Genomic DNA, 13,677 nt, shown 5'->3' on the forward strand with positions numbered 1-13,677 from the left:
TGTAACAATAGGAGAAGAGAGCTATGGAGAATAGAAACAAAATAAATCACAAACCTAAGTTTTGTCTTAGCTGTGAAACTCATTGAGTATTTCAAAATCACAGAACAGAAACAATGTCTGTTTTTCATAATGCATTAATCAATTTACATGTTATTGGTTTACTTGCAACCATGACACAATCTGGAAAAGTTGTAATTTAGTAGCTACACTTACAGTGCCTGTCTTAGCATCCCACAGGAGATCCCTGAAGGCCAGCTGTGAAGGAGTGAGCTCTGGCTGTAAGAAGTAACTTGCTCGAAATTGATTCCCTGCAAAAATAATGTTTTATTTATTTTCTTACAAAGAAAGGAATTCAATCCAAAACCAAAAATCCATTATACTATGCTATAAACTTAAGAAACAGACATCCAAAAGGCCAGCTGCTTCCTGGGAATGGGCTTCCTAAGACAGAGGCACCAACCGGGATTTACAGACAAAAAAACAGACGAAACACAAAGACAGAAACACATAAGAGCTGATCGCCAAGCAACTTTAAGAAAGATCTGAAAGCCTCTTAGGCCAATAACATGGCCCATGATGAAGGTGATCCATTCAAATATTTTTATAAGATTCAAGAAATCTGTAAATATTTTTTTGGAAATTTAGAAAAATATATAATCATTAATGTTACTTCTTTACACAAAACCATTTTGATACTGTTCTCCCAAACTTTAGTCATGAAGAACACTTACTACAAAATCATGTATTCATTGCAGAAATCACCTTTGACTTCCTACTCTGTGCCAGGTGCTATGCTAGGACCTGGAAATCCAAATGAGAACAGAGAAATGTGGCCCTGCCCTCATGCATTTACAGCTGAGTGGGGGAAACCATTTAAAAATTAAGTAGATTCCCAGCCAGGGTGACTCAGTGGTTGAGTGTTGACCTATGAACCCGAAGGTCGTGTTTTGATTCCTGGTCAGGGCGCATGCCCAGGTTGTGGGCTCAATCCCCAGGAGGGGGCATGCAGGAGGCAGCCGTTCAATGACCCTCTCTCATCATTGATGTTCCTATCTTTCTCTCCCTCTTCCTTCCTCTCCGAAACCAATAAAAATATTTTTTTAAAAATAAAATGTTCTTATGGACAAATGTTGACAAGTACAGGGAACTCCAAGAACAAGTAAGAGAACAGAAAAGGCGAATGAATGGAGGAAACTTCGGAAAAGTCTTGCCGTGAAGAAAAGCAGAGAAAGGGAGGCTTGGCCTGGAAAGGGAAGACTGGAGAGGCTGGTTCTCAGAGGTGGGAGGCACTAGGCTTGCCAGTGTTACTGAGGAAGGAAGAAGTGGTGGGCCCAGCTGAGGATACAGGGAGGGCTGACAATTAAGAGCCATGTTTCTGGAATAAAGGGAAGAGACTGGAGCCCAGAGTACAGGAACACAGGAAGACAGGCTGGCCTCTGATCGCATCAGGGGTCCTTCCTCCACTGTCACGGGAAAGATGAGGAAAAGATGAGCGAGCACCAATGAGATGTGAGGCTCACCATCTTTTTAAGCAACTTGTTTGGGCTAAAACAAGGCAGTTAGACATAAAGCTTAACTAAGGTCTGTGGCGGCTGAGAGACCCCGGACTGTTACCTTCCTCCAGCAGCTGGAAAAGCGTGGACGGCCTGAACCCAGCAGGAATGGCTCCCATCGTGGTCAGCACATCAACAGTGTTTATCTGCTGAAGATGCTAAAAACAAATTGATTTGCTGTTTTCATTCATGTTTCCCTCACCTCTACAGTATTGTCTTTATCATTATAGCAACTGCAACCCAAAAAGGAAAGCACAGTGTACAGATGTTAGTGAAAAACACAGCAATTTACCCCCAAGTTCCTGAGAGGAGTCCTTCACTGAATCCTGGCATCCCCCAAGAACCTAAGCCTCAAGCTGTGCCCAGTGGGCTGAGCCCTGTGCTCCTGCACATCCCTCATCAAAATGTCCCCCCTCCTGTCCCGCCCCTCAATGTACTGCCCATGTAACAGATGAGTTAATATCATAAACTCATATGCACTGACAATGGCTTTTTTTGTATATATGTGTACACCACACACACACAAACGCACACAAACACATTCACAAGCATGTCCATGTGAGACCCAGGGTAAAAAGTCAGAAAGAATAATTACTAAGCTGTTAATGGTGATTATTTATGGGAGGAGTGAATTTTCATTTTTCTATGTAATTTTTAAGTGATAAGATTATGAATAATTTCTTACTTTTTGAGGTTTCTGGAATTTTTCCTACTAACTAAAATTTAACAGCAGTCTTTACCTAAATGACAGAAAATGCAGGCAGAATCAGTGAGAGAGATTACCAAGCCCTCAAATCTACTCTTACAGAAAAGACCTGATGGGGAATGCTGGTTGGAGCACAGGCTCGCTAACCAGAAGCACATGTTTCATGCTCTGTCCGTCCAGGCCTGCACACTGTCTCACATCCAATGCTCTCTTCCAAAGCCCCATCATGTTTCGATGAACTCTAGCAGAACTGTTAGGTAACAGAGTGAGACATCATTGACAAGACAGTAGGTACCAACCTCTGAGAGAGCTTTTTGGACTACACTCCAGTGAGAATCAGTTCTGGGAGACAAAACAGTAACGTGAATGCACAGATAGGTCATGCTTATTCACTTGATTAGACAACTTCATTAATCAAAGAACAAAGTACATAACTATCAGTAAGTCCTTTTTTTCCTTTTCTAAAACCGTGAGAGAAAAGGTTTTTGGGTGTGTTTGTTTGTTTTTTAGGGAGAGGAAAGAGAGAGGGAGAATATCAGTTTGTTGTTCCAAGTTATGCATTCATTGGTTTTTCTTGTATGTGCCCTATTGGGGACTGAACCCACAACCTTGGCCTATCGGACGATGCTGTAACCAACTGAGCTACCCAGCCAGGGCTGTCAGTAAGTTCTGAAAACCTAACATTATCCAGATGTAGCCAAGAAAGAACAATCACAAAATTAAAGTAGCAATGATCTTTAAGCAAACAGTAATATGAAAAGCACTGTTCACAAACTGCAAGTTGTCTCTTACCAAAAAAATCTTGAGTTATTTACAATGATAAAAATAAACAAAGTTTCCCAAACCTTTAATTTATTTTACTTGGATATCCCCTCAGGCCTTGGTACCTATGCTCAGCTTGTGCTCCTTGTGCTATCTCTTCCGCCACCTCCACATCGCCTTCACTGCCTTCTTCACTTGACTCGTGGCCTTCTTCTTTATGATGGGGCTGAAAAATGATTGAAATATAAGGCACTTTTCTTACCTAATGCAAAACTCAACCAATACAATGACTTTCAGAGAGACTTGAGTGTAGATGGGAATTTACATGAGGAGCATATAAAAAATCAGTGGGAAGAAGATTTCAACATGTGGTTGATCGTTTGGAAAATTCCAAGGATAGAGGTACAGAGAAAGTTTAATCAAAATACATTCCAGATAGAATTTATTCAAATGAAAAAAAAGGAAGGAAAGGTACAAACAAAAGAACTCGAACAGCATTAGGAGAAAATAATCCTGAGATGGAGAAGCCATTTCCAATTATGATGCCCAAACCAGAAATCATACATGAAAAGAAACACTGACAGACTTAGCTACATAAAAAAATAAATGTGGTTGAAAGTCAACAAAGAAAGTACCTGTCACAAATTTTCAAGAGTTAATATCCTTATTATTGAAATATTACAAAAATGCCAATAAATCAGTAAGAGTTTTAAAAATCCCTTATAAAAATGGTCAAAAGAACTGAAAAGGCAATTTACAAAGAAGAAACAGAAAAGGTCATAAAGCATATGACATGAAGCTCAGGTCCATGAATGCAAACCAAAATAATCACAAGCCCTGCTGGTGTGGCTCAGTGGTTGAGCATCTACCTATGAACCAGGAAGTTACAATTCGATTACCGGTCAGGGCAGATGCCCAGGTTGTGGGCAATACCCAGTAGGGAGCATGCAGGAGGCAGCCAATCAATGATTCTCTCTCATCATTGATGTTTCTGTCTCTCTCTCCCTCTTCCTTCCTCTCTGAAATCAATAAAAATATATTTTAAAAAACAATCACAAGCCTTTTTTTGCCATCACACCGGCAGAAAGACTGGTGATGGCCATGACTGCAAATGTGTGGGAAGCATGTTCTCTTGACACTGTGGTGGGAAACAAGAAGGCCTAACTTTCTGAAAGGCAAAACAGCAAATTCAGTCAAATGTAAAGGTCAAGCCCTCTGAACCAGCACTGAGCATCTGGGGCTCCACCAGGAAACAAGCAGGGTATCTACAAACTCATCTGATAGAGCTTCACAGAGGCTGTGGGGGGTCTGCTGCTGAACTGCCACCTCCTCCTTTCTTTTTTTTAAAATATATTTTATTAATTTTTACAGAGAGAAAGAGAGAGGGATAGAGAGTTAGAAACATCGATGAGAGAGAAACATCGATCAGCTGCCTCCTGCACACTCCCTACTGGGTATGTGGCTACAACCAAGGTACATGCCCTTGACCAGAATCGAACCTGGGACCCTTGAGTCCGCAGGCCAGCGCTCTAGCCACTGAGCCAAACCGGTCAGGGCCACCGCCTCCTTTCTAACAGAATCCCTCCCTTCAGCAAGGAGCCAGCAGATACACTACAGTTTCCAAGCCCTTCTTGCTGCTAGACGTTGAAAAGAACTGGAAATAGTCCTAAAAAGATGGAAGTTTGGGCGTTTTGACATCTTGTTCCCTTTCCTTCTCTTTTACTATTAGGAACTGTTAAAAGGTCAAGCAGCCAACTTAACCTACAGAGACACCCCTGGGAGAGCTGCCCCCACTGCCCAGAGGGAAACATTAGATGGGGCCTCAGCACCCTTTGACTGCTACCTCCACCTTCTGCCAAGCGCGAGAGAAATCTGCTTCTATCTAACTTAAGCCACTATTTGGGGATCTCCTGTAACTCAGAATGGAAGCTAACCATAGCTTCTTCACCACAAAATTGATAGCTGTGATAGGCAGAAACAACCTGAATGTCCACCTGTGAAGCTGGAAGACACTGCTGCCATTGAGACTATGAGCCAGACCCATTGTGGGATAGGACAGCCACTCGCCGCCTGTAGCTGCTGTGACTCCTCCAAAATGAGATGCGCTATTTACCGGTAAGTGTAAAACACACACAGGAATTCGAACTTAGCATAAAAAATAATTTTTTACTATTGATCAGATGTTGAAATGGTATTATTTTTGATATGTTGAATAATATACAATATATTATTAAAAACCATATCACCTGTTTCTTTTTTACTTTTTTAAATATGTGGTATAGTGAAAAATATATATTTGGTCTTTATTCCCAGTTCTTGGCAAGAGTTCCTAAAACCCTTGGAATGTCCTGACTGACAGAAGTGTCCTGTTCTTCATAACCATACTTGAATCTATGCTAATGCGGTGATGGGAGGGGGTGCTATTTGCCAGAGAAACCAACCCTGTGATTAGAGGACTGGAACTTTCACCACACCCCCCGCGGCGCCACCACCCCCCCTGCCCCCCCTTCCCCCCCACCCCGCCACTTCAGGGAAGGGACAGGAGCTGGCGAGGGAATTCAGTCACCCATGGCCAAGGCTTTAATCTCACGTCCACATAATGAAACCTCTATAAACCCCCTAAAGGACGGGGTTGAGGGAGCTTCCAGGCTGGTGACCACTTCCAAGTGCTGGGGGGAGTGGCACACAGAGCGGGCATGGAAGTCCCAGGTCCCACTCCCTCCACCTCCCACACCCTGGGCACCTCTTCCTGAGTCAGGTCCTTCATAATAACCTGATAAACACAAGTAAGCTGTTTTCCTGAGGTCTGTGAGTCCCTCTAGCAAATTCTCAAACCTGAGGAGGGCTGTGGAAACCACTGAATTTATAGCTGTTACTCACAAATACAGGAGGCTCCCAGGACTTGAGACTGGCATCTGAAATAGGGCAATTTGTGGGCTGAGTCCTTACCTGGTGGGTCTGCTAATTCCAGAAGTTAGTGTCAGAACTGAATTGAACTGTTGGACCCCTGGTTGGTTTCAGACAATTGGTGTGGAAAACAACACATATTTGGTTTCAGGGAAAACCACATAGTTGGTTAGAAGTGGTGTCAGGGGGGAAAAGACATCTCAGTGTGGTTAATAGAAAAATCTTAATTATATTTATAGTTTGCATTAGATTTCTATTAAACAACACCGATCCCAACAGATTATCTATGCATATTGTCACAGAAAATGACCATGCTATTTCATGAAATATGAAAAAAAATAGGTCACAAACATGAATGTAGAGTATGTTCATAAGCTAGTTGGGATCCTATATGCGTGCAAGTAAACACAAAGTTAACTGTGGTTTTGCTTTACAACAAATAATAAACCTCGATTAATTTTTATGACCAGCACGAACCCACACAGCATCTTGATTGTGAGATGACATTGTAGGGCTCACCTGCATGAAAACACTCACAGGTCCCAGGACTGTTAGCACACAGTATTTCCCCATGCCCTCTCCCTCAAAATTAAAGCGAATTCTACACATCAAGTCATTCAATAGTAAGGTGATCCAAGAATACAGCTTAACTTTTATGAAAAATGAAAAGGTGTTGAAAGAGGAAAAGGAAAGAATAAGCAAAAATACTAACCTCCACGTAGGTTCTGGGAACGAGACCTTTGTTTCCTTTGGCATTTTTAGCCATCCACCAACCATCAGGGTGTTTTTCAATTATAAGGAGAATTTCCCCTTTCTTAAAGAAAAACAAAATAAAAAATTTTTAATTAAATTTTACTCTTAAAATAAGAATTACCAACATTAAAACTATTTTTAAAAATATAATGTAGGATAAAAATCATATGGTCATATCAATAGATGCAAGAAAAGCATGTGACAAAATGCAGCACCCACTTATTTCTTTTTTAATTTAATAAATCTTTATTGTTCAGATTATTACAATTGTTCCCTTTTTCCCCCCATAGTTACCCTACACCCTGTTCCCACCCTACCCTCTGCCCTTACCCCCACCCCACTGTCCTCATACATAGGTGTACGATTTTTGTCCAGTCTCTTCCCGCACCCCCCACACCCCTTTCCCCCCGAGAATTGTCAGTTCACCAATTTATTCTGTTCATCCGATTTTTTTTTCACTTTTTAGATTCACTTGTTGATAGATATGTATTTATTGTTCATAATTTTTATCTTTACCTTTTTCTTCTTCTTCCTCTTCTTAAAGAATACCTTTCAGCATTTCATATAATACTTTTTTTGGTGGTGATGAACTCCTTTAGCTTTTTCTTATCTGTGAAGCTCTGTCTGATCTTCAATTCTGAATGATAGCTTTGCTGGGTAGAGTAATCTTGGTTGTAGGTTCTTGATATTCATCACTTTGAATATTTCTTGCCACTCTCGTCTGGTCTGCATAGTTTCTGTTGAGAAATCAGCTGACAATCGCATGGGTGCTCCTTGTAGGTAACTGTCTTTCTCTTGCTGCTTTTAAGATTCTCTCTTAGTCTTTTGCTCTTGGCATTTAATTATGATCTGTCTTGGTGTGGTCCTCTTTGGATTCCTTTTATTTGGGGTTCTGTGTGCTTCCTGTCTATTTCTTTCACCAGGTGGGGGAATTTTTCAGTCATTATTTCTTCAAATAGGTTTTCAGTATCTTGTTCTCTCTCTTCTTCTGGCACCCCCATAATTCGGATGTTGGCAGGCTTGAAGTTGTCCCAGAGGCTCCTTACACTATCTTCATATTTTTGGATTCTTTTTTCTTTTTTCTTTTCCGGTTGAGTGTTTTTTGCTTCTTTGTATTTCAAATCTTTTACATGATTCTTGCAATCCTCTAGTTTGCTGTTAGATCTCTGTATATTTTTTATTTCAGTCAGTGTATGTCTAATTTCTAGTTGGTCCTTTTTCATATCTTCGAGGATCTCGCTAAATTTATTGGCCTTTTCTATAAAATTCTTGAAAAACCTTATAACTGTGATATATATATATAGATATATAGATATATATATATATATATATATATATATATATATATATATTTTATTGATTTTTACAGAGAGAAAGAGAGAGGGATAGAGAGTTAGAAACATTGATGAGAGAGAAACATCGATCAGCTGCCTCTTGCACACCTCCTACTGGGGATGTGCCCGCAACCAAGGTACATGCCCTTGACCGGAATTGAACCTGGGACCCTTGAGTCCACAAGCTGACGCTCTATCCACTGAGCCAAACCGGTTTCGGCATAACTGTGGTTTTTAACTCTATACCCAGTCATTTGTTTTCCTCCATTTCTTTCATTTGTGATCTGTTTCTTTGTCTCTGCATTTTGGCTGCTTCCCCAAGTTGATAGAGTGGCTTTGTGTGCTAGGTGTCCTATGGGGCCCAGTGGCTCAGCCTCCCCAGTTACCTGAGGTGGACACTCTTGGTGCACCCCTTTGTGGGCTGTGTGCACAGTCTTGTTGTAGTTAAGCCTTGATTGTTGTTGGTATCACTGGGAGGAATTAGCTGTGAGGTTCAGCTGTGTCCTCGCTGGGAGTACTTCTATGCTGAAGACACTCTTACGAGACAAGACTTGCAAAAGCCTCTGTACTCAGCTTGGATGGGGCGGAGTCTCAGGGCAGAGCAGACAGCCTTGGCTTCCCATCAGCCCTGCCCTAATAGACCCCTGGGTCTCAGTGTCCTGTGATAATCGCTGCACACACCTCTGAGAGAAAGCCACCCTCAAGTTTTGCCCGCTGCCAGACAGTCCAGTTTCTCCCCAAATGAGTCTGGGTCCCCAGAGTCTCGCCTGGAACTGGAGTTCAGTGCAGTCGGGAGCTTTTGTCTCCCTCCAGCTTGAGAAAGCTAGCCACGTACTCAGTACTCAGTTGCCCGCCCTCTCAGCGCACGCGTCTCTGGACCTCAGCCTTTGGCAGTTCTTCTGAGTCTCAGTGTGCTTTTCTCTTTCCTGACAGTCCAGTTTCACCCCGTATGAGTCTGGGTCCCCAGAGTCTCGCCCGGAACTGGAGTTCAGTGCAGTCAGGAGCTTTTGTCTCCCTCCCGCTTGAGAAAGCCAGCCGCGTACTCAGTTACCAGTCCTCTCTGTGCGCATGCATCTCCATACCTCTGCCTCCTGCAGCTCCTCTGAGTCTCAGTGTGCTTTTCTCTTTCCTTCTAGTTGTAGAATTTCCACTCAGCCAGCTTTCCTGTGGTTCTGGATGATGTCTGTTTTGTCTTTTTGTTGTAGTTTTGAAATTGTTGTGCGAGGCAGCAGTTTAGGTGTTTACCTATACTGCCATCTTGGTTTCTCCCCCCCAGCACCCACTTATGATAAAAGCTTTCATCAAAGTGGGAATAGAGGGGACATATCTCAACAGATATGGCAAACTCACAGCCAACATCATACTCAGTGGGAAAAACTAAAAGCATTTCCCTTAAGATCAGGAACAAAACAGGGATGTACACTTTTACCACTCTTATTCAACACAGTACTGGAAGTCCTAGCCACAGCAATAGGACAAGAAGAAATAAAAGGCATCCAAATTGGAAAGGAAAAAAGAAAACTGGCATTATTTGCAGGTGACATGATACTGCATGCAGAGAACCCTAAGATTCTACCATAAAACTACTAGAACCGATAAATTAATTTAAGTAAAGTAGCTGGACACAAAATAAATATTCAGAAATCAGTTGTATCATTATACACCAACTAAAGGCCCAGAGTACAAAAATCATGCACTGAAGTTGGGGCGGGGAGTAGGGGGTCCCTCAGCCCGGCCTGTGCCCTCTTGCAGTCTGGGACCCCTCAAGGGATGTTTGCCTGCTGTCTTAGGCCCACTCCCCATAGCAGTCTGACATCCCTCTCACAGTCCAGGACCCCTCGCTCCTCACCGCCCACCTGCTCACTGCTCCTTCCTTAGCACTGCCATGGAGGCGGGAGAGGCTCCCATTACCACTGCTGCGCTTGCCTGCCATAAGCCCCAAGTGCTCTGACAACCAGGGGGCAGTTCCTGCATTGAGAGTCTGCTCCCTGGTGGTCCATGTGCATCATAGTGACCGGTCATTCTGGTCATCCCACTGTAATGGTCGCTTAGGCTTTTATTATATACTAGAGGCCCAGTGCACAAAATTCGTGCACTGGTAGGGTCCCTAGCGGTTGCCAGCAACCAGCCGGGGCCTCCCTCCCTTCCCCTGGCCAGCCTTCCCCTGGTTGAACTCCTGGAAGAACTCTGATGGAGGGGACAATTTGCATACTATGCTTTTATTATATAGGACTAGTAGACTAGAGGCCCAATGCACGACATTCATGCACTGCGGTGGGGGTGGGGGGGCGCATCCCTCAGCCCGGCCTGCACCCTTTCGCGTGCAGGAGCCCTTGGGGGATGTCTAACTGATGGATTAGGCCCGCTCCCCACAGGGAGCCTAAGCTGCAGTCAGACATCCTTAGCACTGCTGCAGAGGCGGGCCACTGTGCTCTCCAGCCATCAGCCTAGCTTGTGACTGAACAGCACTCCCCTTGTGGGAGCACACAGACCACCAAAGGGAAGCTCCTGCATTGAGCATCTGCCCCCTGGTGGTCAGTGTGCATCATAGTGATCAGTCGTTCCACCGTTAGGTCTATTTGCATATTACCCTCTTATTATATAGGACTAGAGTCCCAGTGTACAAACTCATGCATGGGTGGGGTCAGGCCGGACCGCCCCTATGGGGACCCATTGGGCCTGGCCAGCAGGGGGGAGGGACCATGGGCAGTTAGTCGGCTGCCCCCGCCCCTGATCAAGGGGGACCGTTCAGGGGCAGGGCCAGCTGGGGGGAGGAGCCATGAGCGATTGGCTGGTTGGCCCGCCCCCAATCAGGGTATTGGGGGCCAATCCGGGTGGGGCCAGCTGGGGGGAGGGGCTGCGAGCAGTTGGCCGGCTGGCTCCACCCCCAATCGGGGTGTTAGGGGCCAATCATGAGGGGGCCCGGCCAGAGTGGGGGGTGATGAGGGCCCGGATGAGGCCGGTTGGCTGCTGCAGGGTGTGTCATAGCCACCAATCATTCCGGTCGTTCCGGTCATTGCGTAATTCTGGTCGCTGGGCTTTTAGATAGATAGATAGATAGATAGATAGATAGATAGATAGATAGATAGATAGATAATAAACTATCAGAAAGGGAAACTAAGAAAATAATCCCATTTACAATTGCATCAAAAAAATAACTAGAAATAGCCCTAGCCAGTTTGGCTCAGTGGGTAAAGCATCGACCTGTGGACTGAAGCATCCTGGGTTCAATTTTGGTCAAGGGCACATGCCTTGGTTGTGGGCTTGATCCTCAGTGTGAGGCGTGCAGAAGGCAGCCAATCAATGATTCTTTCTCATCATTGATGTTTCTATCTCTCTCTCCCTCTCCCTTCCTCTCTGAAATCAATAAAAATATTTAAAATTTTTTTTAAAATAACTAGAGCCGAAAACCGGTTTGGCTCAGTGGCTAGAGCGTCAGCCTGCGGACTCTAGGGTCCCAGGTTCGATTCCGGTCAAGGGCATGTACCTTGGTTGCGGGCACATCCCCAGTAGGAGGTGTGCAAGAGGCAGCTGATCGATGTTTCTCTCTCATCGATGTTTCTAACTCTCTATCCCTCTCTCTTCCTCTCTGTAAAAAATCAATAAAATATATTTTAAAAAAATAATAAAAAATAAAAAATAACTAGAAATAAACTTAACAAAGGAGGTAAAAGACCTGTACTCAGGAAATTATTAGAAAATGAATAAGATACAAATAAATGGAAGCATATATTGTGCTCATGGATAGGAAGAATTAATATTGCTAAAATGTCCATACTACCCAAAGCAATCTGTAGATTCAATGCAAGCCCCATCAAAATACCAATGGTGTTTTCCACAGAAGTAGAACAAAAAAATCCCAAAATTTATTTGGAACCACAGAAAACCCCAAATACCCACAGCAATCTCAAGGGTGCAGGAGGGGGCAGAAACAAAGTCAGAGATACACCTGATATCAAACTATAATACAAGGAAGAACAAATTTTTTAAAAAAGAAAACACATTAAAAGAAACTATCCTACAAGGTATATTAATAAAAATAACATGGGCCCGGCTGGCATGGCTCAGTGGTTGAGCATCAACCTAGGAACCAGGAGGTCACAGTTCGATTCCAGTCAGGGCACATCCTGGGTTTCAGCTTGATCCCCAGTAGGGGCGTGCAGGAGGCAGCTAATCAATGATTCTCTCTCATCATTGACGTTTCTCTCTCTCTTCCCCTCTCCTTCTCTGAAATCAATAAAAATATATTTTTAAAATAATAATATCATGGTACTGGCATAAAAATAGACACATAGATCAATGGAACTGAATAGAAGGCCTAGAAATAAATATTAATTGACTATACGGTCAATTAATATATGACAAAGGAGGCAAGATCACACAGTAGGGTCAAGATAGTCTATTCAATAAATAGTGTTGGGAAAAGGACAGATACATGTTAAAAAATGAAACTACACCACCTTCTTACACCATACACAAGAATAAACTCAAAATGGATTAAAGACTTAATTATTAGCCTTAGCTGTTTTGGCTCAGTGTTGGCCTACGCACTGAAGGGTCCTGGGTTCAATTACAATCAAGGGCAGATGCCTGGGTTGTGGGTTCAATCCCCAGTAGGCAGCATGCAGGAGGCAGCCAATCAATGATTCTCTCTCATCATTGATGCATCTATCTCTCTCGTCCTCTCCGTTCCTCTCTGAAATCAATAAAAATATATTTTTAACATAATAATAAATACAGGAGAATATTTTTTTAAAAGACTTAAATGTTAGACTCAAAACCATAAAAATCCTAGAAGAAAACATAGGCAGTAAAATCTTGGACATTTCTCAGAGCGATTATTTTTCTGATATATTGCCTCAAGCATGGGGAAAAAAATAAGTAAATAAATAAATAAATGGGACTACATGAAATTAAAAAGGTTTTTACAGAAAAGAAAACCATCAACAAAATGAAAAGACAACCCACTGAAGGAAAACATCTTTGCCCATACATCTGATAAGGGGTTAATATCCAACATTTATAAAGAACTTATGAAAATCAATACCAAAAAACAATCCAATTAAGAAATGGGCAAAGGACTTGAATAGACAATTCTCTAAAAAGGATATGCAGATGGCCAATAGACATATGCAAAGATGCTCAGTGTCACTAATCATCAAAGAGATGCAAATTAAAACCACAATGCAAATTAAAATCTCACACTTGTCTGAATGGCTAACATCAATAAATCAACAAACAAGTGTTGGTGAGGATGTGGAAAAAAGGGAACCCTTGTGTACTGTTGGTGGGAATGCAGAGTGGAAAACAGTATTTTTTCTCAAAAAATTAAAAATGTAACTACCTTATGACCCAGAAATTCCACTTCTGGGTATATATCCAAGGAAACCCAGAGCACTAATTTAAAAGAATATATGAACCCCTATGTCCACTGCAGCATTATTTATAATAGCCAAAATATGGAAGCAACCCAAGTACCCATCAATAGATGAGTGGATAAAAAAGCTATAGTACATACATATAATGGAATATTACTCAGCCATAAAAAAGAACAAAATCTTACCATTTGCAATAGCATGGATAGATGTAAAGGGCATTGTTCTAAGTAAAATAAGCCAGTCAGAGGAAGAAAAAAAAACCTATCTGATTCCACATATAAATG

At 42.6% G+C, this 13,677-nt stretch overlaps 1 protein-coding gene across 5 annotated transcripts in view; it reads right to left on the reverse strand.

Moving 5' to 3' along the window:
* NPHP1 (nephrocystin 1) overlaps positions 1-13,677 on the reverse strand; it is a 107,882-nt gene that overhangs the window by 73,448 nt on the left and 20,757 nt on the right. For 3 of the 5 annotated variants that reach the window (XR_013814633.1, XM_079792103.1, XM_079792102.1), the window contains exons 6-10: positions 6,641-6,742; positions 3,147-3,247; positions 2,559-2,601; positions 1,615-1,711; positions 214-308 (exon numbers count right to left, since the gene is read on the reverse strand). Coding sequence is in view for 4 of the 5 variants with exons in the window: in XM_079792103.1 (XP_079648229.1) it covers positions 214-308; positions 1,615-1,711; positions 2,559-2,601; positions 3,147-3,247; positions 6,641-6,742 (438 nt within the window). In the remaining variant the exon portion in view is untranslated. Of the gene's footprint in view, positions 1-213; positions 309-1,614; positions 1,712-2,558; positions 2,602-3,104; positions 4,366-6,640; positions 6,743-13,677 lie in introns of those variants that run through there. The other 2 variants (XM_079792101.1, XM_079792104.1) reach the window with 2 other exon arrangements.

Source organism: Cnephaeus nilssonii (assembly GCF_951640355.1).
Source record: "Cnephaeus nilssonii genome assembly, chromosome: 15".
NCBI lineage: Eukaryota > Metazoa > Chordata > Mammalia > Chiroptera > Vespertilionidae > Cnephaeus > Cnephaeus nilssonii.